The 26,956-nt window shown below is 40.1% G+C and overlaps 2 protein-coding genes across 15 annotated transcripts in view; one reads left to right on the top strand and one right to left on the bottom strand.

Moving 5' to 3' along the window:
* SDCCAG8 (SHH signaling and ciliogenesis regulator SDCCAG8) overlaps positions 1-20,134 on the bottom strand; it is a 236,206-nt gene extending 216,072 nt beyond the window's left edge. For 4 of the 12 annotated variants that reach the window (XM_038542718.1, XM_038542724.1, XM_038542721.1 and 1 more), the window contains exons 1-4: positions 19,140-20,133; positions 6,117-6,269; positions 5,314-5,399; positions 2,313-2,426 (exon numbers count right to left, since the gene is read on the bottom strand). In XM_038542718.1, coding sequence (XP_038398646.1) covers positions 2,313-2,426; positions 5,314-5,399; positions 6,117-6,269; positions 19,140-19,206 — 420 coding nt within the window. In that variant the 5' untranslated portion in view covers positions 19,207-20,133. Of the gene's footprint in view, positions 1-2,312; positions 2,427-5,313; positions 5,400-6,116; positions 6,270-13,142; positions 13,255-16,763; positions 16,844-19,139 lie in introns of those variants that run through there. The other 8 variants (XM_038542720.1, XM_038542719.1, XM_038542723.1 and 5 more) reach the window with 6 other exon arrangements.
* CEP170 (centrosomal protein 170) overlaps positions 19,560-26,956 on the top strand; it is a 131,587-nt gene continuing 124,190 nt past the window's right edge. Inside the window, exon 1 of one of the 3 annotated variants that reach the window (XM_038542703.1) lies at positions 19,560-20,312. The gene's annotated coding sequence lies outside the window, so the exon portion shown is untranslated. Of the gene's footprint in view, positions 20,313-20,853; positions 20,979-21,147; positions 21,296-26,956 lie in introns of those variants that run through there. The other 2 variants (XM_038542705.1, XM_038542704.1) reach the window with 2 other exon arrangements.

The following is a 26,956-nucleotide window of genomic DNA, read 5'->3' as shown; positions in this document are numbered from 1 at the left end:
GTGAATAGGAGAAGAGATTTGCCAATGATGTATCTGATAAGGGGGTAATATCCAAAATATAAAAAGAACTTATACTACTCAACACCAGAGAAAGGAAATAATCTGATTTAAAAATAGGCAAGAGCCCTGAATAGACATTTTTCCAAAGAAGACATACACATGGCCTACAGATACATGAAATGATGCTCAACATCACTAATCATCAGGGAAAAAAAAATCAAAACCACAATGAGATATAACCTCACACCAGTCAGAATGGCTACTATCAAAATGCCAAGAAATATGAATGTTGATGAGGATGTGGTGAAAAGGCAATATTCAATCACTGTTAGTAGGAATATAAATTGGTGCAGCCACTGTGGAAAACATTATGGAGTTTCCTCAGAGAAATTAAAAACAGAAATACCATATGATCTAGTAATTTCACTACTTGGTATCTACCCCCAAAACTGACACAACTCCAAAAAGATTTATGCACCTCCCTGTTTACAGCAGCAGTCTTTAAAATGGCCAAGATATGGAAGCAACCAATGTGCATTGATAGATGAATGGGTAAAGAAGATGTAAGAAGATGTGAGTTGTGTGTGTGTGTCTGTGTCTGTGTTTGTATACATACACATATATGTATATGTATATATGGAATAGAATATTACTCAGCCATAACAAAGAATGAGACCTTGCATTTGTAACAACATAGGTGGATCTAGAGGATATCATGCTAAGTGAAAGAAATCAGACAGAGGAAGACAAGTATCGTATGATTTTACTTATATGTGGAATCTAAAAACAAAATAAAGGAACAAACAGACTCTTAAATATAGAGAACTGGTGGTTGTCAGTTGGGAGGTGGGAAGGGAGATGATGGGTAAAATAGATGAAAGGGATTAAGAAATACAAACTTTCAGTTATAAAATAAATAAATCACAGAAATGAAAAGTAGAGCACAGGGAATATAGTCAGCAATAGAGAAGTAACATTGTATTCTGACAGATGGTAACTACACTTATTGTAGTGAGCACTAAGTAATATATGGACTTGTTCAATCAATATATTGGACATCTAAAAATAATATATTGTATGTCAATTATACTTCAATAATAAAACAAATGTGTATACTTTCATCCTGTTAATCTGTTTTATGTAAATTTAATTATAAATCCCAGCAGAAAACCCTAAGAAGGAGAGATAAAACTCCCCTACAATGTCTTTTAAGTTTTACCTGTAGCATCTTAGGGATTAGCAGGAGCTTGTTAAGAAAATGAGTCCTAGGATATTGTTTTAGTCTCTTTGGTAATCCAAGAATACTTTTACAATAATAATTGTATCCTCCAAGAACAAAGACAAAGTGACATTTTAAGATCAGGAACTTCTTTGAAATGTCAAGACAATGAAATGTCAAAAGGTGGGGTGTCTGGGTGGCTCAGTTGGTTAAGCTTCTGTCTTTGGCTCAGGTCATGATCCATGATCCAAGAGCCCTATGTCAGGCTCCCTCCTCAGCAGGGAGTCTGCTTCTCCCTCTCCCTTTGCCCCTTCCCCTGCACATACGCTCTCTCCTTCCCACTCTCTCTCTCTTTCTAATAAATACATAAGAAAAAAATAAAAAGAAATGTCTAAAGGTTTCGGAAGTCACATATTAGACCTGGACCTTGGAAGAGTAACTAAAATGTAAAAATATAATTCATTGATATTGAATAAAAAAGGAAGAAAAACTAAGAACACATAGCTTGGAAAGGCAGAAAAGCTCTGATGGCATTAATGACATTACTGAACTGCATACAGTTGAGCAATATAACCATCCGGTGTTACAAGCTGTAGCAGACACATTTGGTTTCTTGGTTATTGTTATCCATACCCCCATGAGCCATTCTTACTCAAAGCTAAGGCAAGAACCTGTATGCTGACAATGGAGTAGACCTAGCCTGGTAGCTTAGAATCCCTGGTTGCTGCACCAGAGCTTCCCAAGGTTGACACGTGTGGGAGAGTGACCGGCATTACCATTCCAAAGCATTTGCCATCAGCTGGGCTAAAGAACAAGGAATGGAAAGCAAAAACTCTGGAACATGAGAGCACATTATCAGGATATTAGACAGTTATGAGCCACTGGGAAATTAAGCATTCAGAAATAGCAAGGTCAGGAGTATCATTCCCCAGCTGAGGAAGCCCCTGAAAATATGTCTTTACCAACATGTAAGCATGACAGCTGTTAACATACTGTAATCCCCATGAAGATTAATAATAGCAAATTTTCATATAAGGTATCATTAATACAGGCTTTCATTTAATTATTTTAAAATTTTTAATGAGAAACTTACCTTGTAGAATTTGACTTCTGCTTCTAAATGATGAATGTATTGAGACTGGTCATTGATGATAGGAACAAGATTGTATACGGTAGGCATATTGGCTTCCTCACATTCTGATGACTTCTAAGGCAAAAAACAAAAACAAATTAAGCATGTTGGGATTTAGAAAAGAATCAGGTAATATCACCTCCATATTCAACTTAGTACTGATGTTATATAAATATAGACACACTGTGGCCAATAGTATTTCTTTGTCTGACAGTCCCCCTGGACCAGGAGCCCAGCAAACAGACCTCAGAAAAAGTGATAATCCTACACTTTGGCAGCATTCCTGCATTGATTTTATTTTTTTTAATATTTTATTTATTTATTCATGAGAGACACAGAGAGAGAGAGAGAGGCAGAGACACGGGCAGAGGGACAAGCAGGCTCCCTGCAGGGAGCCCGATATGGGACTTGATCCTGGGTCTCCAGGATCATGCCCTGGGCCAAAGGCAGGTGCTAAACCGCTGAGCCACCCAGGGATCCCCCTGCATTGACTTTATGTACACCCGACTTTCTCCTAAAATGACTGTAACATGGTTTCTAGAATCATTTATCATTCCATGATATTTTTTTTAAAGAAAAGAGGAAACCAGGAAGGGAAAATGAGTGTCAACAGTTCAATGAATCTGGAGAAAGCTCAAGATGAGACACCCAATCATTGTTTCTCAGTCTGGTAGGAATTCCTTTTTTTCTTAAGATTTTATTTATTTATTCATGAGAGACACACACACACACACAGAGAGAGAGAGAGAGAGAGAGAGAGAGTCAGAGACACAGGCAGAGGGAGAAGCAGGCTCCATGCAGGGAGCCCAACGTGGGACTCGATTCCGGGTCTCCAGGATCAGGCCCTGGGCTGAAGGCAGCACTAAACCGCTGAGCCACCGAGGCTGTCCCTGGTAGGAATTTCTAACAACAAAGTACCAGCAAAACTCTCCTGAATTATTCTGCCATAAGAGCTGGTACTGGATATCCACATTTCAAAAATTTAAGTAATACTATGTGGATATATTTTCCATCTCAACAGTACCTCAATTACTGTCAATAGAGCCCACATATCTCTTGTATGTCATACTGGCTACGAAAGCACATCTAAGGGACACCTGGGTGGCTGAGTCAGTTAAGCATCTGACTCTCGGTCTCAGCTTAGGTCTTGATCTCAGGGTTGTGACATTGAGCTCTGTATCAACAGAGCATTAGGCTCTGTACCGAGTACAGAGTCTACTTCAGATTCTTTCCCCCACCCCTCTCTGCCCCACTCTGTTGCTCCCCTTCCCCTGTCACACTCACACACACACTCTCTCTTTCTCAAATAAATAAAATCTTTTTTAAAAAGATGAAAGAAAGTGCATTTAAAGTGCTTCTAAACCTTCAAATGCCCGTTATTATCCTTACAGCTTGTTATCACACCACGTGAACTATATACATTCAGAGTCTAAGTTGGATCCTTCCAATAGCTCCATATAAACAGACCTGTGTATCTGTAAAGTGTATACTGCATATACTGAACAGATGATGCTCCTGGTGAGGCTCCTCCTGCTACCCTAAATTCAACCAGCCTGTAATATCACTGCCCTGTTATATCTTTAAAATGCTAAAGAGCACGTCTGAGCATTCAACAGATTCAGCAACCTCATCTACTCCATTGAAAGTACTCCACCCACTGTGTGCTTAAGAGCACTCTAGAAGCCAGGTGACAACAGAAATACATTCACTGAATGGTGAAGTATATTAAAATTATAATTGATAGCCATAAATATTGAATAGGGGCCTGTAGTACTTTTCTCTAAAGTGGGAATTAAGCATGAAGGTTTGTGTCAGGCTGAAGTATTAATATGGGATCAGGGCTATGACATTTCAGTTGTGAATTAAGGAAAGTGATGTGTCTCCACAGTTTCTAGAATGTAGCTTGGCTATCCAACTGTCATGCACACTGAAAATGTAAGTTAGTTATTGCTACTATGACATGTTAGATTTGTGTCAAGCTTCGTAAGTTTCTAAGAATTTGAAGTATATACTCTTATTATTACAGAAATGCTATGAGGTATAATATCCTTCTAGAAAGTACATAATAAGCCCTAGACAGACCTAGACTGTTATTTTGACCATTTAAACCTGGCCAAATCCTTCCCTCATACCTATCCCTCCCTCACATCTATCTTAGGCTTTAGCGTATCACATTGCTTCAATCAGGAATAATTCACTCTGTCAAAGCAATAGTAATAAAAAACAATTTCAGAAAAAAACAGAATACAGCTCCTCATTTCATACAATTTTATAACCATGTATTTTAAGATGCAGAACAAGATTACATACTTTGGCTTTCACATTCAAAACAAACAAGAACAGCTAGAAATACAATTAAGTAAATTCTAAAAATGATAGGATATCAATATGTATAGGATATAGATAGGATACCAAAAAGAAATGGCTCTTCTTTTCCATATATTGTTCCTTTTTTATATATATTTGCCAACAATTGCAAAGTAATTTCTCCAATCTGTTTCCTCATTTATATTTTTTAAGTAAATGATAAATTTAAAACTCAGGATTCCCTTTGCCATGGAAGTCCCTCTTCTTCAGCCAAAATAATAATAATCAGAGGGGAGATCATTTCTTTTGATGCTTTATGCTATTAGAATGTCCTTCTCAGAATTTGTTGAGAACATGTACTACTAAAGCAACTTTGGAGAGTTAAAACATAGAGGGGCACCTGGGTGGCTCAATTGGGTAAGCATCTGACTCTGGATTTCAGCTCAGGTCATGATCTCACGGTTGTGAGATTGAGCCCCATGTCGGGCTCTGTGCTGAGTGGGGAGGCTGCTTAAGATTCTCTCTCCTTCTCCCTTTGCCCCTCCCACTGTTCATGCTCTCTATAAACAAACAAACAAACAAACAAACAGATTCTTTTAAATAAAAAAACATAGAAAGACAATGCTCTTGTCAGGTTGCAAATGCTGATACGTACCAGAGCAGACACATCGTGTTTTCTTGATGGAGACACTTCACTTTCCTTACTTTTTTGTTGGTGCAACAAAGCTTTGAGTTGATTGACTGCAGAGCAAACACAAGGGATTTCGTTAGCCTTACTGCAGATCCATGGCTTCTCATCACCTATCCATGCTTCTAACCACCTAACAAATATATTTTAAACATGTTGTAGGCATCAACAACTGTCCAATGGACTGAGGATCCAAAGGCAAACATGAGAAAATCTCTACCACTTAAAAGCTAAGAATCCACCAAACAGGAGAGATCCACTGACAGATATAAGAAGTTCACATGTAGATATGCAGGTGTATATGGTGCTGTCAGAAAAGGAAGCACCTAATCATGCCTGTTTTTACGGAGGAGTTAACATTGTAAGGAGAAACAGAAGATTACCAAGCAGAAAAGAGTAAGAAAAATCCCAGTCAGGAGGGATGGATGGCATGTACAGAAGCATAAAAGCAGGGCCAATAGGTTGATGTGACTAGAACATGGTTTACCAGATGGACAGTTGGGAGGAGGATAGGAATACAAGGCTGGAGAGGTAGCTTGGAGCCATCTTGAAAAAATATTGCTAGGACATACAAAGGATTTTGGACTTCAGTGTAAGGCTTCATGAGTCAAAGAGAAAATATTAAGCAAGGGAATTGTATCAGCTGATTTGTGTGTTAGGAAGAAAATCCTACCTGCTGAGCAGAGGATGGCTTGGAGTCTTTACTGTTCAGAGTTCAATATATTCAATGTGTGTCATTCAGACTAGGGCTGACCTCCACTCACACTCACCAGCATGGCTGTGCTGCAGTTCATACCAGGCAGTGCCAGGATCCTCATCTCCCACACTGGTACTAAATGCGGGATCCAGTGCATCTTCTCCCACAGTGACATCACCTTCTTTCAGGATATACTTCAGTTGGTGAATGCTTCTATTCTGACGTTCTGCAACCATAATGTGATGAAAATCAGGGCCTGTGAAGTCTGCACATCCACATAAACACTTATTCCAACAGGCAGTTTCTAAAGGAAAAGCAATTTTTTCTCATACTTTATGGGAAAAAAGCAGAATTTTGGTTCTAGCTCACTGAGGACTGTGCTAGAGGAAGAGAGAGATAGAGTTCATGGGTCAGAGGTGAGACCTGATGATCTCTAAGGTCCCCAACGTGCCAGAGGTAGATATTCACAATAAATAGCTCTACTGCCAAGGAGGACAGAATATCCTCCCCACCTCACCCTCTCAACACTAACCTCACCCTCAGAAGGTGATCCCCTTCCCCTCCTTGCGACACAGAACCAGCAGGAGGGATTCCACTACACCAAGTTCCCACCCAGGGAAGCCTACTTGCCCCTGTGAACCAGATATCTCTCCCCACTGAGAGACTGCCAACTGCCGGGCTAGTTCTGATTAAGGCTGGAAGAGCCAAATGAAGTGCTTACAAAGCTAGCCTCTGTAATGTAGTCCTTCCTGTGTCCTGTGGGCTCACTACATACTTTTAGAAATTCTTAGCACCCGTAGGATTGAAGCTTCAACTTACTAGCACATACTTAACACTGCAGCCTAAAATGAAGTATCTTAAGGTTTATTATACTATAGTAGTTCATTTCTATAAATAGCCTCCCCCCCAAAAAAAAAAACCCAGCTTCTCCCCTTGTCCCCTCTCAAGTTGAAACTAAGTCAGTAACTTGCACTCACTGACAGAATGCAGAAGTTACAGTATGCCAGACCAGGCTTCGTTTGTTTTTTTAGACTGTTTTATTTAATTTTAAAGAGACAGAGAGCACGTGCAAACTCATAAGCACCCGCTGTGCACACATGAAGGGGGAAAGGAAGTGGGGTAGCAGGGGAGGGAGAGGGACAAGCAGATGTCCTGCTGGTTGTGGAGCCCACTCAGGGATTAATCCCATGACCCTGAGATTGTGACCTGAGCTGAAACCAAGAGTAGGGAGCTTAACTGACTGAGCTACTCAGGAGCCCCCAGGCTTCATTTTTTAAAAGCTTCTGCTTCCTCCCTCCTGGAATGCTTGTTTTTATGATCCTTAAGCCACTAAGTAGGAAGCCTGCCTACCCTGCTGGAGAGATTGTGGAGGGCCATGTGGAAACAAGAGGCCCTGGGACTTCATGGGAAAGGAGAGAAGCCCAGCCCTGCTGACAGCCCAGTGGAGTTTTGAGAGGACTTGCCAGAGGCCATCTCACTGCAATGGCATGAAAGAAACCCGAAGAACTGCCCAGCTGAGTCCAGTCAACCCAAATGCCGTTAGTTGTTGCTGTCAGCCATCAGGCTTTACGGTGGTTTGTTATGCAGCAACAGGGAACTGAAATAATTATTCAGTGAAATATCCAAAAACGTTTTCAGTAAAGGATCCAAATCTTAAATTAAAAACAGAACTAAACCAATGATACTAGTGATGGTACTACTAAGATTTCTACCTTACTTTACGGATATTTTTTACATGTCTAACAACTGGAGAATCAGGCAATTAACTGGTAATTTCATTAATTAAGGTCCACTTATTTTTTCCATTTAAACTTCTTGTTTCTGCTAGTCTCTCTCTCTTTTTTTTTTTTTTCTGCTAGTCTCTTATGATTAAATTCACTGGTTCCAATCTAGAAAACATTATAACAAAAAGTTTTCCTTGTACGTTAGATTTGGGACCCAGATTTCAGTAACCCTGTTCGAATTTTGATATCTATATTTGAAACTTATTTTTTAGCCCACTGATTAATTTACCAAACATACCCATATATCTAACATGGAAATTTATGTTAGAAAAGAATGAATTTCCATTCAAATTCATCTACATCTATTATCTATTTCCTTGAAGATTTTGTTTATTTATTTGAGAGAGAAAGAGCATGTGTGCACACTACGTGGTTGGGGGAAAGGGTGCAGGGGGAGAGAGAGAAGCAGATTCTCCTGATAAGCAGGGAGCCTGACAAGGGCCTCAATCCCAGGACCCCAAGATCATGACTTGAGCCAAAGACAGATACTGAACTGACTAAGCCATCCAGGCATCCTATTATCTATTTCAAATGGACTCCACAGAAACAATCCTTAAGATCCTCAAAGGGAGATGGTACTTTCCCTAAGAAGGAACAACTCATAACAACGATGACCAATGTCATTCTTGCTCTTCTTTGACAACTCAGGTCTATTCCTTCTTATGTCCTCAGGAGAAAAGCTCCTCATCTTTGCTACCTATTTGGGAACCGTAAGAAAGCTACAAAACAACCATCTTTTTTCATTACCATTCATGGATGAAAATATATTTACAAATATACATCAAGGTCTACAGGACCTTGAGAAATAGATTTTACTTTCTCCAAGCTCATTACTTTCAAATCTTTTTTTTTAAGATTTTTATTTATTTATTCATAGAAACACAGAGAGAGAAAGAGGCAGAGACACAGGCAGAGGGAGAAGCAGGCTGCATGCAGGGAGCCCGACATGGGACTCGATTCCAGGTCTCCAGGATCACAACCCCAGCTGAAGGCGGCACTAAACTGCTGTGTCAAACTGCTGCATCACCGAGGCTGCCCCAAGCTCATTAATTTCAAAGTTTAGAACAGAAAAAGTATAACTCGGGATCCCTGGGTGGCGCAGTGGTTTGGCGCCTGCCTTTGGCCCAGGGCGCTGATCCTGGAGACCCGGGATCGAATCCCACGTCGGGCTCCCGGTTCATGGAGCCTGCTTCTCCCTCTGCCTGTGTCTCTGCCTCTCTCTCTCTCTCTCTCTCTGTGACTATCATAAATAAATAAAAATTTAAAAAAAAAGTGTAACTCAGTAAAAAAATAAAAAAAAATACTCCATGCTACAAAATATCTAACATAGGTTCTTCACTTACAGCAGTTCATTTTATTTCTTGATTAAAGAAAACAGGTCTTTCAGGTCAGGGTTCAACAATGAAATTTTATTACTAACTACACAAGAGATCCACTAAATTTATTGCTATATTTTTCTCCACACACTAATCCTATTTCCACACAGACCTTTCTCTGACAGGCATTTGATACTGAATACTAACCCCTTACTCATCATGAGTTTTGTTTTTGGGGGTGTTTTTTTTTTTTTTCTTTTTTTACTCATCATGAGTTTAAGAAAGACCCAGATAAGACACATTCCTGGTTTTAACAAAATAAAAAGGAGCAGTAGTTTTCCAATAACTTAATATTTTCTAAAGAGATTTGTTAATGGAAAAGGAAAATCAAAGTGTTACATGATTAGCAATTTAGTTCACAGAGCTTTAGATTTACACACATAAATGTATGAATAAAGCACTTATCTTTATTGCGTCCATTAGGAAATAGAGGGTTTGACTAACGTTAAAAGTGTGCTCAATAGAGCTATGAAATGATTTCACTTCTAAGCAAAGGATAATCATTTATTTATACCTAATCTGACTAAAAGCTAATACGCTATATTAGGAAAAAGGGAGGAAATCTGGAAAAATGTTGCAGTTGAAAACGTCTATAGAGTACTTTTATCAGATTACAATGATGGCAGAGTTTCATGAGCCCATTTAACACCTTTTCCAATATTCTTCTTTACTCCTTTAGAATTTATGATATTCAAAGACTACGTACATGTTAAAATTACACTATGAAAACAGTTATTATGTGAAATAGTGAGCTACTGAAACAACCATCCCCAGGAAAAGTGATATCTAAGACATGAGGTTTTTTTTTTGTTTTTTTTTTTTTTGTGTGTGTGTGTGTGTGTGTGTGATCCCTGACTTCAGTTACCAGGATCAGAGAGGAAGGGAAGGAATTTGCAAGAACTGTGTTCTAAAACTAAAACTAAGGAGGTCAAGTGATATTTTTAAGTCATTTCAATAGCACATTTCAAAACACACTAAATGCTCTTCAAGTATATACATAGCAACATAATTATACACTGTAACAAACAGTTAATCCTGAGGAATAATGCTTAGATGATTCAAAACAGAGGAAACTCTATTGCTCTTCAGGGGGAACCACTGCAACTGAAGGCCCCGTAGTCCTTTTATTTTATTTATTTTTTAAGATTTTATTTATTTATTCATGAGACACACACACAGAGGCAGAGACAGAAGCAGGCTCCGTGCAGGGAGTCTGATGTGGGACTCGATCCCGGGTCTCCAGGATCATGCCCTGGGCTGAAGGCAGGAGCTAAACTGCTGAGCCACCCAGGGATCCCCCTTGTAGTCCTTTTAAAGAACACTACTCCCCACATGCAGTTATCTGCTACAAACTAGATTACACAGGAGGTTCTAGTTATCATTTCCTATCCCACTGCAACTGGGTACAGCTTTATCTGTCCGTAACCAAGAGACGGAAAGAATACTCATTTCCCCTTCTCTCCAGAGAGGACAGTAAAAGTATTTCACAATGTATCCTGATTTCTTCTCCCAACATCAACCATGGCCTGGAAATAAACTTAATTATCAATATAATACAATACAAACACAAATAGGTCCTCTGAGTCCTGCAGCATCACAAGAACATAAAGGTAAGTAAATCATATTTCTGGTTGTCTGCTATCCAAACATCAATCAGTACAATAAGCACCAAAATCGTTGGCCAATTTCATTCTCTCTTAATCATTTTTGTAGTCCAGTTCCCCCCATTCTTTCTCCCAGCTTACCATCAGGCCTCGCTTAACCAAGGTGTTTTTGAACAGAAGATAAATATGTCCCAGTCTAGGAAGGATCATCACTTATATACACACGTGAATTATTCATGCCTACGTTCTCCATCTGCACATGGAGATGCGAATGAGAATTACCCTGGCGACAGGGTGAGGGAACCACACCCCAGGCAGCACCCAGCTATCTCTGAGAAACCAGGCCATGAACCATACCTCCCCGAGGCTGAGACACAAAATGCACTGCAGTTCTCAAACCAAGCTGGGGCCAGGGCAGACAAGCAGAAAAATGAAACCACAGCGAGATAAGAGATACATGTATCTGTCCACACTTGACCGGGCCTCAGCTAGTTCGGAAGATTGCTGTTGCTGTCTATTAGAGGACTGCTAGGTAGGACAACCAAGATAAAAATGGCCTAATCCAAAACCAGACAAAGCCAGCCTTGGAAATGGCAATGACAACAGTGAAAGGGATTAAAAGTAACATGTAGAAACTAAGAAAATTTTAGAAGAAAATTCTATCATAAAAGAAAAGACACTAACAGCTGAAAAATGTGAAGTGGTTGGTGCCAGGAATGGAAGATAATCTGAACAAGAACGTCAACATCTTAAGAAAGCAGTGGCTGGAAAAAAAGAAAGAGAAGAAAGAAAGAAAAGAAAAGAAAAGAAAAGAAAAGAAAAGAAAAGAAAAGAAAAGAAAAGAAAAGAAAAGAAAAGAAAAGAAAAGAAAAGAAAGAAAAAAAGCAAGCAAGCAGTGGCTGGAAGATCATTAAGATATGTGGATGTTGACAAACCAAGGAGACTGACTATATATATATGTTATGAGGGATACATCAGGTGTATTTTTAGCACCAACTGAGAGGATTTATGCACCTGTCACTTTCCACTGATAAAGAAGTAATTCTAATCAGGGTGGTAGAACACAGGTAAAATCACCAGCCAAGTACAATCTGTATCCTTAATGGTAATTACTCTCAAGGATGATTCCTGTAGAACAAAGGCTATGAGCAAGGCCTTGCTACTTCTAGGTCACAGTTTTTCAACCTAGCACTATTGATACTTGCACCTGATAATTCTTTACTGTAAGGACCTGTGTTGTGTATGTTTAGCATCAAATCTCCTACCACCACCACCACCAGCTGTGATAACTGGAAATATATCTGTACATTACCAAATGTCCCCTTGGTGGAAAAATCACCCCTGGTTGAGAACCAGTGTTTTAGATCAATAAAACAGGATAGCTAGTGTTCAAGTTTTTGATGAGTTGGGTTTTTTTTTTTCTTCAAATTTTTATTTAACTTCTAGTTAGTTAACATACAGTGCAATATTGGTTTCAGGAACACAGTGCAGTGATTCATCACTTACATACAACACCCAGGGCTCATCATAACCTATCCCCATCCCCTATCTAGCCCATCTCCCCCAACCTACCTTCCCCCATCAACCCTCAGTTTGTTCTCTACCTTTAAGAGTCTCTTCCGCAATTAATTGCACTACTAGGTATTTATCCAAAGGATACAAAAATACAGATTTGAAGGGTTACATGCTCCCTGATGTTTATAGCAGCGTCATCAACAATGTTGAATTTTGAGGAGAGACCTCCCACATTACCATGTTGTAACTATAGCCATGTCTTAATGAAAAGTGGGCAGGACAGTGAGCTATTCAGTGGTGGTGGATGGTGCATAAGCCCCAACCATCACTGCCGTGATGGGTACTACTGACCCAGCTGTTCCTACTGTAATCAGGAACTGGAAATTCATATTTAGCTTCATGTTGTTTCAAGGCCTAACATGTGAAGTAAGTTACACTTCAAAGCCATCTTTCAGAGCCAGCTTAGGTGATCTTCCTATAAATAAATACTCTAGTGAGTCTTGATGAAGAACACCCCTGACCCCACCCACCCCTGTCCATCAAGATTGCTTTAGCCCAGTTCAGCTACTTTCTCTATCTTTTGACCCCGAGAGGAGTATCACTAAGTGAAAAGGTGGGAAACCTTAACCCACACTGGGTAAGTGATCAGAGCATACATTTGTAAACATCTCAAGAGAAAATGTAATTATTCTCAGTATCTCATTAGCTTGAGAACAATTTAATCTCTTTTTCTGCCCAAGAACATGTGAAAATGCTCTTAAAATTTCATAACAGTGAACCATTGTTTTGGCACTAAATTATTCCAGGGATGACTACTTACTTGTAAAATAAATTTTTACTGGCTTTTCTTTTCTGGCCGTTAAATTTGATCCTTTGCCTTCTTTACCTCATCAGTAGTGAGAAAGAAAAAATGAGGTTCTACTAGCTTTGTTATTCTGGTAAAAGAAATGGTTATAACAATCTAAAAACCATTTAGAGCAGATAAAACACACACATAAAAAGAATATATGTACTCTAAATTTTATCAGCAAAAAAATAAACTCAAATGTGTTTACAAATTTCATTTGCATTGCCAATCCTTATTTATTAATAGCTAAACCATTCCATTTCTTTAATTTTGAGAAAAGAGAGCGGGCTGTTTCAGTCCACACTGAAATACCAAAATAATTTTCTCATTTCATGACAAATGCTTCCAGGGGTTTTATTACATTGCAGTCTATCTTGTTCTCAATGAGGCTGAGAGTAAAACAAACAAGCAAACACTCACTGTGGAGAATGTGTGTGTGTGCGAGCATGTGTGTTTACACATTTATAGTGTACATGGCAAAACATTTGGAAAACACTCAAAAGCAAAAATAAAAAGGAGAAATACAAGTTTGATGTGTAAAACTGAGAAAAAGAAGAACTTTACTTCTTACAAGTTGCACATATGTTTTCTTAAGTTTATGAAAGGTCCAGATGATAGCTCTACTGGCTGATTCAGTGACCAAGGTGTTGGCAAGTAAGAAAACAGTCTGTAGGATCTGGGGAGATGTGTCAATCATATATAAGTAAAACATATCAACATTATTGTCAGTTTTCTCAAACTCGATCAATTTACAAAGGAAAGAATCACCCCCAAATTATATATTTTCTCCCATATTCAAGCTCTCAGCTTCTGTGAACCTACTTCCACTCCTTCCTCTCATTTTTAAAAGGTAGAAACATAACTTTTTTTTTTTTTAAAGAGAGAGAGAGAGAGGGACAGTGAGAGGGAGAATCAGACTCCCCCCCTGAGCAGTGAGCCCAATGCAGCACTTGATCCCAGCACTTGATCATGACCTGAGCCAGAGGCAGATGCTTAATCAACTGAGCCACCCAGGAGCCCCAGAAATGTAACTTTTATCATTCACATGGTCCAATCAGCGTTGGCAGAAGGGATATTAGAGATGCAGGGGTCTGAGAAAAATGCCTGCAGGGGGAATGAGGTTCTCAGATATGTTTTGCTAACCAAGTATGGGAGGAAGAGAGAAGAAAAAGAAATTTGAATGTTTTAGTTTTTTTAAGATTTGTTTATTTGAGAGAGAACGCGTGTGAGTGGGCCTATGGGCATGAGGAGAAGGAAGGAGGATCTCAAGCTGACTCCCCGCTAAGCATGGAGCCAACATGGGGTTCAATCTCACAACCCTGAGATCATGACCTGCATTGAAACCAAGAATCAGAAGCTTCACCGACTGAGCACCCAGGCGCCCCAGAAATTGGAATGTTTTTACAAAAAGCATAAACTGCCCAGTTTGGCCATAAGCCTTGTGTCCTCCGTAGACTCCACCACATGTTTTGTCAACTGCTTGGGTCCTAAAGGCAGTAATTCTGTCACCTCCTGCAAACTTTTCCTTTTACAGACGAGGGAACATGAATCTAAGAACAGTTTACTAACTCACTTAAGGTGACACCAATGGTTATCAGCAAAGCCACAGTAGGGTTTCAGGGACCGGGCTCCTAGTTCTACATCCTCCACTTGGACTCCACCAAACTCTTTTGGAAATTCAGTCTAGAGCCCAGAATACAAAAATGTTGAAAGAAAAAGAGGAACTAGCTTACAAAATGTGTCTAGAAAAGAATGATGTATTCTTGTCCCAATCTAAGCTTGTTCCAGATTTCTTTATGCCCACTTAGCCAAGGGTGGCTAGGAACTAGGTGAATAGGGGAGTCATGGACACAGTGTTGTTGATACAACTGTATCCACAACCAACACTACAGCAAGACACGGGACATGATTCTGGTATTAAGAATGGAACACTGAAAAAAAAAAAAAAAAAGAATGGAACACTGCTTTTCTAACAAGTTCTCTTCTTTCTATTATCACATCTCTATGTTCAGGGCACAGATGTTTAAAAAGCCCGGATTCCCTTCTACAATGGCTTTTCTGACCCTTTCTTGGCTATATACTAGCTTATACCTCATGGCCTCTGTACGATGATGTGTTGGATTTAAATGAGAGAAAGGTATTTGCTACACTCTCCAGTTCCCAAGATTGTTCTCAGTCATTCTGTGGGTCTTGAATGCTAGCTGCCTACATTCACCACAAAGAGAATGAACACCTAACCATACTGCCAGGAGACCTCCCAAGTCACTTCTACTTCTAGATGAAATTTCGTGATTCCCAGGGTACTTGGGATACTTTCTCCACACTGGAAACTTTCAGATCATCTACTGGGAAGCAATAATATTACAGATCTGTGGGGCAATGAAGCCTTCTCTTTTTGTCAGAATACTTACTTTGAAGGACAGTCAGTAAATCTAATTTCTTGCAATGAGGGCACAAACAATCCAAAGCAAGAGAGACCCTTAGAGGGGATAGAGTGAATACATCTGGAAAGTGTGAGGAAGGAAAGGACGACAGGAGATTGTGGAGTCTGTCAATGGGCTCCCTCTTTCCATGGCTGTTCTAGGAGCATGGCTGTTCTAGGATCACAAGTCAAGAAGAGACAAGATTCCTACTCCAGTTTTAAAGGAAAGCAAGAGGCAGCCCGGGTGGCTCAGCGGTTTAGCTCCGCCTTCAGCTCAGGGCCTGATCTTAGAGACCCCAGATCGAGTCCCATGTCAGGCTCCCTGCATGGAGCCTGCTTCTGCCTCTGCCTGTGTCTCTGCCTCTCTCTCTCTCTCTCTCATGAATAAATAAATAAAATCTTAAAAAAAAAAAATAAAAGAAAGCAAGCAGGGTGCCTGGGTTGGTTAAGCTTCCAACTCTTGGTTACAGCCCAGGTTGTGATCTCAAGGTCATGATCTCAGGGTCATGAGACTGAGCCCCTTATCAGGCTCTGCACTCAGCACAGAGTCTGCTTGAAATTCCCTCCCTCTGCCCCGCCAACCTCTCAATTAAAGAAATCTTAAAAAAAAAAAAAAAAAAAAAGCAGCTTTGATTCTGCCTTTCAAATCAGAGCTTCAAATTCTAAAATACTATATAACATTACCTAAAATTACATTTAAAGCCACCTGGGTGGCTCAGCGGTTTTAGTGTCTGCCTTCAGCCCAGGGTATGATCCTGGAGACCCGGGATCGAGTCCCACATCGGGCTCCCTGCATAGAACCTGCTTCTCCCTCTGCCTGTGTCTCTGCCTCTCTGCCTCTCTCTCTCTCTCTCTCTCTCTGTCTCTCATGAATAAATAAATAAAACCTTTTTTTAAAAATAAAATAAAGTAATGAGGAAAAGCTACAAAAATGGGGGACTAGCAAAGAAAATTGTGAAAGCATCTTGCATTTTTATACTGTACTTCCGGCTAAATATAAATGAAGGGATATTAATAATAATTACACGTACAGTTATTTAGGAACCAGAGGAGTAACACATGAGGAAAGACCAAGAATACTTATTAGCCTTTCTTTAAGCATGAACTAGGCAAAACATTTTGGGGACGTAATGGCAGATAGACAAAACCAAAACAAAAGAACTTCAAATTACGTTTTATCGGGATCCCTGGGTGGTGCAGCGGTTTAGCGCCTGCCTTTGGCCCAAGGCGCGATCCTGGAGACCCAGGATCGAATCCCACGTCGGGCTCCCGGTGCATGGAGCCTGCTTCTCCCTCTGCCTGTGTCTCTGCCTCTCTCTCTCTCTCTGTGTGACTATCATAAATAAATAAAAATAAAAAAAAAATTACGTTTTATCTGATTGTATCGTAACACAATTCTCAAGTCATTAGGCGCAAACACTTAAAATAATGAAGTTCTACATGTAAAATAATGCCACCATACTTTGTTATTAAGAAACACAAATTTTTAACTCTAAAGGGAATTATCTTAATTAAAAGGGCTAATTTATACATGTGAAGGAAAGAACTTCTGATTGTGCTTTCATTCAGGATTAGCTGTTTCCTTCCATAAGCTGTTATATAAACTAAATAAACATAAAAGTTAGAATGCTACTAAATAAATAATAAGTCCTGAAAACCCATAAAAAATTTCAGGTTCCATTTCCTTATTCATTGTTAAAACCATCAATAAAAAAAAAACAACAACTTTTTTTTCTCTGCTTCATGTTTGCTTTTGATTATAAATGTTTTTACAATCCTATATTATGCTAAACTTAAAATTTATTTTAAAATGTATCATCTTTTAACGAAAACTCTCCACTCTATGTAATTATTGAAAGCAGCATTTTCTTGAAATTAACCACTTTATTGTAGTAAAAAGCCCAATATTAAGCCTCACTGCTTACATAAAGGTTCAAAATAAGGTAAAAGAGGAGAAGCATTAGCAAAAACTTATGACAGAAAACAAATTTTTACCAGCCTTGAAAATCACTCATTATCATTGTGCACAGCATTTATCTTGCTTTCAAACGAAAAGTTAGAAATGGTTATTTCTGTATCTAACAGCTCTTGAAGTATCAGTAGGCTGATGAAAGTATTCATCAAGACCAATTATTTTACTCTTGCAGTTTGAGTATTGAGAATGTTGACAGTTTAGAACACTGTTGACAGATGGAAACAATACAGAATAATGCTTACAAAATCTAGAGTCTCTAAAAGATAAACTTTCTAATCTCCTTGAAAAATCTTTAAGTACCAATTATAAATAGCAGCTGACATTGGAGTGCTTATGTGCCAAGCACTGATCTTTACCCTCATTCTCTATCATAGTAATCTGTAATTATTTTATCATCTTTCTCCTCCTAACTAATCCAGAGGCTCCATGGGGACAGGGACTCTACTTCATTGCATCCCCCAACACCTCGCATGCCTTACACATAGTAGGCACCACATGTTTAAATGATTCATTGTTCCAAACACTTTAAATAATTGTTTAAAAATGGTTGGTCAATGATCTAGAGGGCTAAGAAAATGCAAAAGAATAGAGTGTATTTTATTTAGTACAATATTCTTCAGTGAAATTTTTACATGTATACGTCCCATATAAAATGTATTTCTTACCAATGGGTAACAGCAAAAAAAAAAAAAAAAAAAAAAAGGTTGGAAAGCTTTACATGGATTATTTCATTTGCTCCTCATAATAACCCTGTAGCTGACATAACTTCCTATTTAAAAATAACAAGACTGAGGTTTCCAGATGGCATATATGATGTCCAAGATGACAGATCTATAAGTACGACCATCACTTCTATAAAGTCTCACTCATAAGGAGCCATATTAAGAAAATGTGAATTAACTAAATAAGGTTTCGGTAATAATAATTGCGACATGATTAATAAAGAAAAAAATTTTTTTTTTTAATTTTTTAAAAAGAAAAAAAAAAATAGGCTTTTAAGGCTGTCAGCCCTGAATACCCGGCTGTGCCACCAACCAGCTGTGCGGACTCTGGCCTAACTTAACATCTTTGCACCTTGATTTCCCCACGTGTCAAAGAGGGATATTCATAACGTTGCTGTAAGTTTTAGCTTATCTTGATGTATGTAAATAGCTCAGACCGCTAAGTTGAAGCTGCTGTGATTAAAATAATTAGTATTTTCTTTCTCCTGGTCCGCTAGGTCACATTCAGCCCACTACACCACAATCCGAATGTGTAAAAAGCGTGAGTCAGGAGTTTACTGGCCAGGAAGTGGGCAGGAGTGGGGGAGAGCCACCCACGAGTTTCTGCGGGCCTCGGGTGACAAAGATGCTTCAGTCGAGCTCGCTCGGGGAGGCGGTTCAGGTAGGTCACTATGGGAATCAAGGGAAACAACACTGCTTAACCGTAAAGACAAACACAAACTACTTCATCTTTCCTCAAGGTTCACAGCACCATCCATCTTCTTCCTCTGTGTCCTGGCGGGGGCTGAAGCGGGGTGTGAGGAAACGCACCTGGGCAGCCCCCGCCCACGCAGAGGTTCGGCGCAACTCACCCCGGAGACTCCGTTGATACTTCCCCAGAATCTCCTCCAGGGTAGAGTTCTCCGGGGACTTCGCCATGCACAGACTCGGGGCCCAGGGATGGGAGTTACGTAGGGAAGTGTCCAGTGTCGCCCCTCGGGGAGCAAGAGGCCTTGGCGCCGGAGCAGCACCCGCCTGCTTCCGGCCGCTGCTGTCACTGGGGGAGCAGGGAACCCCGGACCGAGCTCGCAGGGGGCGCTTCCCACCCAGTGGCCCTCTTGGTGGACGTCGGGAATTGTAGTTCGCAGACTGCTGGCCTGCAGTCAGGAGGCTCCTAAACTACCCCTCCGACTGTACTACAATTCCCGGAGGACATCGCGCTAAAAGCTTTGGCGGTTTGGCGGCCAGATCCGGTTGCCAAGAGACTGCTCGGAGGCTCCGCCCTCTTTCTCTAGCCCAGGCTGGCTGAGTCCTGCCTTTATCCCGCCCTGCGGTTTGGACCACCCAACTGACGGAGGCCTTGACTCTTTTCCAAGTTTGCTAGTTTTCGGTTGGTCCTTGGGTCTTCTCAAGAACACAAATAACAAGCTCTCCACCTGCCAGCCGCGACATTTGCCAAAACGGCCAAATACATCCTCAAGAAGGTTGAAATCTACCGAACAGCCTAACTGTGAAGGCGTCCTACACTACAAATCCTAGCATGCCCAGCAACCCAACGTCCGCTTGCATTTGGCGCGCTGCCCTCTGGGAAGCGTAGTCCGCTTTAGTTGCGGTCCCGACTAGCGCCAGAGCCCTCTTTATTGTTCAAGCGGGTCTTTGGAGCACGCCTGCGCAATAGGCAGCTGGAGAAGCCTTTGGGTGAGACCCTCCGCACAGCCCCTTTTCATTGTCTGCGTCTGGCGCCTGCGCAGTTGGAGATCGTTGGGACTGGGCCGGCGGAGGGGATAGGGCCCGGCTCCTCGCCCATTCCTCAGGCGCCTGCGCACTGGGCGGCCGCTCTTTGCCGTTACCGCTATGTGCGGGGCGTGTGTGGAATAACGTTATTGCCCAGCGGAGCACAGGGCCGGGAGCTCGACCGCGGCGGCGGCGGCGACGACGACAGCGGCGACGACGACGACGGGGTGGGGGCAGGACGGCGTGCGAGAGACTCACGGGACGCGACGCGCCCCGCCTCCCCCGTCCGGTCCCTCTCTCAGCGGTGAGGGGTAAGTGATGCGCTCAGCTGCTCGGTCGGGTTCGCCGCCGCCGCCGCCGCCGCTTCCCCACATCCTCCGGGGTTTGCAGCGGGGGCTCAGGGCGCGGCCTGCCTTGGCCGGGAGTGCCGGGCCGGGCGGCGGAGGGGGCGCTTCCCGGCGGCTCCGCGCGGCCCCCCCCCCCCCGCCCCCCAGCCGGGGCTCGTCGGGGCCTCCGCTCCCCTCCCCTCCCCCACTCGGCCCGCGCCCCTCCCCCGCCCCCTCCTCGCTGCCCCTTCCCGAGGACTTCTTGAATCCTTTTCAGCCCTCTCTCGGCTTTGTGCAGCCCTCCCCCCTGCGCTGTAGCAGCTCGCGAGGGGGTGCGGGCGGAGCATTGGACGGAATGGCTGCGCTGGCGCTGGGGAACGGATTTTTTTTTTTTTTTTTTTTTTCCCACCCGGGTCGGAGCAGCTAACCGTGCCGGGCCTTTTTGTGAGGTTGGTTTGCGGATGTGGGGTGGCTTGGGGGAGGTCAGGCCGGGCGCCCTCTGGACGCGGTTGGAGGGCGTGGAAGACGTGGTGTCACGCACTGTGCCAGGCGACTGCACCCGCGCAGGCTCCGGCTCCGTAGTAAACCCAGGGGAGGAGAGAGCGGCTTCCTGTCGGCTTCATTGTCCGAAGATTCAAATGTGGGGTTTGGGTATGCTTCCCTTGGTTTCGTGCCTGACACTAGGCGGGAAGACGTGGGATTTGTGTCCTAAGTTAAGAGAACCGCCGGGGCTGGGGGCGGGGGGGACGGGGGGCTGGGAGGGAGGGAGGGTGGTGTTTTAGTAGAGCTTTAGGTGTTTGCTTGAAGGATGGAAGGCCCTGGAAGACAGGTACAGCGCCTGTCCAAGCACTGCCAAGGCGAGCCGTATGAAATTACTGGATAGCGACGAAGATCGTCCTTAGGAAGGGCCCGACGACGAGGCTGTTCTGTAGCAGGGAAATGAACCAGCAGAATTGTTTTTTCATTGGGTGGGTAACGCTTACACGTTCCTGAGGGAATAGATTGGGCTACATCTTTCCGGTTCTTTTTTTTTTTTTTTTTTTTTTTTTTTAAGCAGTCAAAACAACAACAACAAAAAAAACCAGGCCTGGTACATTTCTATTCCTGATTTTGTTTATTCATACTTTCATTCTCTTAGTGAAATCCCACCCTATTTGGGAGAAATGTGGTGGTGCAGATGATCGTTGATTCGAAATGCATCTTTTAAAATGATTTCATCTTAAGCTTTCAATGCTTAAAACCGTTTGCTGGCACTAAAACAAGCGGAAGAAAGAATAAGCAGGATGGGGAGGAGCAGGTGGAGGAATAATGGGAGAGGAGGGAGTTACATTGTGAATACTGCATCTAGAGCTTCACTGATGCAATCCTAGCTGGATATGCTTCAAAAATTTAGTGATTCAGTTCTGGAAATACTACATTGCAAGTACAAATAATTTCGGGTTTTTTTTTTTTTTTTCTGCCGTTATTTTGTCTTGAAAAGTAAAACCAGAGCTGTTTTTGTCCTTCCCAACTTTGTAGATATTGTAGAATTTTGGTGTTTTAAAAGTCAAGAATCTAAGTGCACTTGACACGGAGGAAGACGCTAAAACTTGGGAAGTTAACCGAATTGTCTGTCCAAGCCTAAATGCTAATGGAAAGGCAGAGGCAAATAAAACCAAGATCTGTTCTTGCAGTGCGCTCTTTTGGTTTTTTCACTTAGTCCTCCTAGCCTGAGAAAACTTAAGGAAAGCTTCTCTACGTGCTCCTTGAGTTTCTTTACCGATCAAGTTCATTGATACTCTAGTTGTATTAATCTAGTCCTTTTTCCTTGTGATGCAAAAATATGTGGAGTTTTAGTTTTATAAATTAACTTATAAGGAAAGATGCCCTAAAATGAGCTTTTCATAAAAACAAACTCTTGGAAGTTTTTCCCTATTAGTAAGCATATTTTAATATTTCCTGATATTCAGTAGTATTTTATAGTATGAATTCTATAAGCTTGGTTAAAAATAAAATTGCCATGTAACAGGAAGCTGTGAAGTTCATTTTTCTTCAATTAATGAATTATTTTCAGCTTAGCTTTTGAGAAAAAAAAATCTGTTGAACTTTTTATCAAAATTTACCTTTCTTTTCATTGAGTTGCTTTGGACATAAAGTGCTTTTTTTATTGCTTTATAATCTTACCCTTTAATTCTACATTGCATTTAATAGAGTTTTTAAAAATTTATTAATAGCCCCTTCTAAATCTTAGCTTACTTAAAAATAATCTAGCTAACTTCAGCCTGTGAAATTATATTAAACCAAACGTTAAATGTATTTTACTGGTTAATTTTGCTGTTCGCATTTACTTTGTATGGAAATAAATAGCCATCTGCATGTTTTCTGTCCTAGCATTAGAATAATGAAATTTATGCTATAAAGTCATCATACGTTATGCCCATTAATGCAAATATCAAAATGTTTTTAAAGACTCTATGTTTAGTGATTTATTTATTCTAAGTATCAGTTTATTTCCTTTTATCACTGAAGAAAAACCTAGTTTTATTGTTGCATTTGTAACCAGGTATCATTCATGTCGTACTGAATACTGTGTATGTTTAAACTTGTTAATGTTTTTTTATTGCAACAAAATTATATTCCTATAAAATAATTTTTACTATTTTAATTAATCTGTAATGATTGATTTCTGTTCTCTGTCCTGAACAATGAGGTTTTAAGCTTTCCCTTTTTTTTTTTTTTTAAGATTTATTTATTTATTCATTCAGAGAGAGCCAAGAGAGAGGCAGAGACACAGGCAGAGGGAGAAGCAGGCTCCATGCAGGAAGCCCAATGTGTGGGACTCGATCCTGGGTCTCCAGGATCACACCCGAGGCTGCAGGTGGCGCTAAACCGCTGCGCCACTGGGGCTGCCCCAAGCTTTCCCATTTTAATAAATATCTAACAGCAGTGTATTAAATTGCCAACTAAAATATCTGTATAGTTGCAAATTATTATGGAAGTATAACAAAAGAGCAATTAGATACCATCTGAAAAATCCTTGGTGGATAGATAATATGGAGGAGAATATTAAGTGTTGCTGTGTTTCAGTAAAAAATGAATTTGTTCTTATGGGGAGAAACTTCAGACCATCTTCATTTTATAAACTTTTGTTAGTAACTAAGATTTCCAATAATCAACTACCCTTGGTGAGATGGGATTTAATTTATTTTCTTAAATATTTTTTGAGGGAAGTGCTCAGCAGTGAGTTAGTGTGGACAATACAAAAGAGTAAGAAGACATCTGTCTGGTAGTAGAGTTGATTATATTAGACATATAGTCTAGTTTAGTTGAATGATTATGCAACAGTATATCTATATTATAATTTGGGCTTTTTTGGCCAAAATAAATGACATAGTCTGTATATACTGAAGGTAAAGAAAGCCCTCTTTTATGTCAAACAAAGATAGAAAGGAAACAAAAGCAAGGTTAAAGAAAACCTTACAAAAATTACTTACATACAAATAGGGATTATACAAAACATAAAAGTGGAAAAGAATCTCAAGCATGCATTGCTTAGGTTTGAGAAACGATATGAGACATAGAGAATAACTCATTATTTGAATATATCTGTAAGTAGTAAGTATTATGGAACATATTACCCTTTGGGACATAATATTTATTGAATCAATGACTAATACGTACCACATGTTGAAACCTACTATGTGTCAGGCAGTATGTGTGTGTGTAACAGTCTTGTGTATAAGGTATAAATGCAACAGTCTTGTACATGGGTATAAATTTACACATTTAAATTTGAGGATATTTGAAGCCCAGAGTTAGTGAATAATTTTACTTCTGTGTCAGACATTACTAAGTAGTAGAGCCTATAACTAAATCTTTGTCTTTTTTGACAAAACCCCGAATTCTTTCCACTCATCATTTTTGGTAAATTAAAAAAGCAAAATGTACTCTTTTCTGATTCACAAAATTTTAGAACTACAGGAGACTTTATTTAGAGTCATTTGGTATAGTGTGCCTTCTACTACTACTCATATCCTTGAGATCTTATCAAGTCCAGCTTTTCCAAGAACAGCACTTCCATGAACAAAGAGGCATAGGATGTCTCATTTAGCTTTTGTAAAGTATAATAGAAAGATCTTAATTAAGTTGAGCTACTGTCTGCCTTACTTCTCCCCATTGGTTACAATTCTGTCTTAAGAGTAAGATTCAGTAAAGTATTTCTTTGCTAGGTTTTCTCTTTCCTAAAACATATAACTCTTACAACTTCATATGATATTGTTTCCTTTACCTTTCTCATCTCTTGTCAACTAGATTGTTTTGTCAGTGTTGCTCTTTTTGTTCTAATCTAGTTTTTATATTTAATTCTATAATTATGGTCTGAATGCAGTGTAGTGAAATTATCCCTTTCCTTAATTCAAGCTATACACTTGTGTTTACAGTCTAAAATTGTGTTAACTCTTTAACAGCGGTGATATCTTTGCTAGTTCTAAGCAAAAAAGAAATGAGAAAAAGTTATATGGCTTTTCAGGTTACAGGCATGCAATTCAAGGGACTTGAGTGTCTGTATTTCTACTTTTCTAATGTTAAAATGACCTCTTTATGAAATGATAGTGTTAGTATGTAGTAATTTCTTGTAATATTTGCTTTGGGTTTTTTGTATTGGTTTGGTTCTTAGATGAACAGTAAAAGGTTGGCAAACTTATGTTGTTTTTCATTTTTTTAAAAAATCTGTTTGGAAATCACTGATATAGTCAACATAAGCTAGTGTCTTTCTTAAGATTTTTCCCATTCTGTAAGTACACATAGATGATTTTTTGAAGCACTGTTTAACTTTGTCCCTTTCAGATAGTATCTCCTTGAATATACCTATAGTTAAAACTTGTTGAAGTCTTCACAAATCATGATACTGTCATCCAAGGGATTCACTTTCCTTCCTGTCTTAATAGACATTTATAGATTTAACAAGCCAGCCCTTTTATGTCTTTGTCCTGGCCATGTACTAGATATAGACAAGGACAAAGCCATGCAGATTTATAAATGGAGTAAATGTAACATAAATAAAATATACTTGAGATGATACAAAGATAATGAAAACCATTTGAATGTTTTTGTTTTTAATTAAGGAGAAAATTATTATATTCTCCAGTACTAAAGGAGTTGGTTAAAGCTTAAAGTCTGTTGGGTGATATGGATAATTATAAAATGGAGAGTGAAGTAAGCATAGATGCTATGAAGAACATGCAGAATAAGGGGGTGGACTGTGATATTGGGCTGCTGTTTTTCATTTGTTTTTAAGTAGTCCCTCAGAACATTCACATGGTTCAAAGAAATCAAACTGTTTTAAAAACAAATACTGTGAAAAATCCTCCTATCCCTCACCTTGTCTGCTGGGTTAGCACGTTCTCTAATCCAGTAGCTAACTTTTTATTATTTCTTCTTTATCATTCCAGTGAATTTTTTCAAGTTAAACAAATATGTATTCTTAACCCGCCTCTCCTCTTTTACACAGAAGATAACCTCTTAAGACAATATTCTGCACCTTAAGAGTTACCATTTTAGGAGCAATTAGGGAATACTGCTCTGTAAGGAGGTGGCATTTAGCAGAGAATTGTATTAGGTAAGGAAGTAAGCCATGGAGATATGTGGTTGGACTGTGCAGTGGTCCTGAGATAGGAATGGGATGAGTGACTTCAGAGAATATAGAGACCACTGGCTGAAGGTGAATGAGCAAGAGGAAGAAAGAATCGGAAGAAATGAGGTTGGATAGAGATTGTAGGGCTTTTAATTTCAAGTGCTTTCAGAGTTCATTGGAGGGTTTTGATCAAAGGAATGACAAAAGAATTGTATCATATTTTTAAAATGTAGTTCTAGCTCTTTTGTGAAGAACAGACTGGTGGGGAAAAGAATAGGAACATGGGGCTGAACTAAGAAGATAACTGGAGCGATCTATATACTAAGTTGTCAGTGGTTTCCACTAGAATAATGGTGGAGATAGTGAAAGTTGCAAGGTTCTGGTTTTAAAAAATAAAAGAGTTTTGGAAATGTTAAGTTTAAAATGTCTGTTCAACATCGGAGTGGAGCTAGCAAGTAGGCAGTGGAGTACACAAGTCTGGAATTCAGAGGAGTAGTTCAGGCCTGAAGATATTTAATTCTTAAGCATCACCAGTAGAACATATTTAATTAAAGTCATAGACCTGGAAGACATCACTTAGTTTGAGAGTTGGTTAATTAGGATGAGAAGAAGTCCAAGAGTTGAGACCTGATACTCTTCAACAGTGAAAGCTTAGCAAGGGAGAAAGAGCTATCCAGAAGGATTGAAAAGAAGTGGCTAGTGAGGTTAAGAGTCTGCTGTCACAAAAGCTGAGTAAAGATACTATTTTTAGAGAGAGGGACTGTTTAGTCAGGTTATACTACCTTTAATAACCTGAATACTCCTTTAAACTGTGGATGAGAACATTTTGTTAGACATCTCTTCTAGTTTTTTGATGGGGATGTTCACAATCATTCTCCTCCAGAAACTACTAAATCTCAACGAAGCCCTGAACAAAGTTTTCTTTGTAAATAGGCCCCTGCTGTTTCTTAGGTAGATGGGTTATGGCTGCTGCTGTTGCTGAGTACTGAACAGGAGAGGTGGTGGTGTTACTACTGGG

Source organism: Canis lupus, chromosome 7 (assembly GCF_011100685.1).
Source record: "Canis lupus familiaris isolate Mischka breed German Shepherd chromosome 7, alternate assembly UU_Cfam_GSD_1.0, whole genome shotgun sequence".
Taxonomy (NCBI): Eukaryota; Metazoa; Chordata; class Mammalia; order Carnivora; family Canidae; genus Canis; species Canis lupus.
Note: the sequence above shows the minus strand (reverse complement) of the source record. Positions and strands in the feature narration are given on the sequence as shown.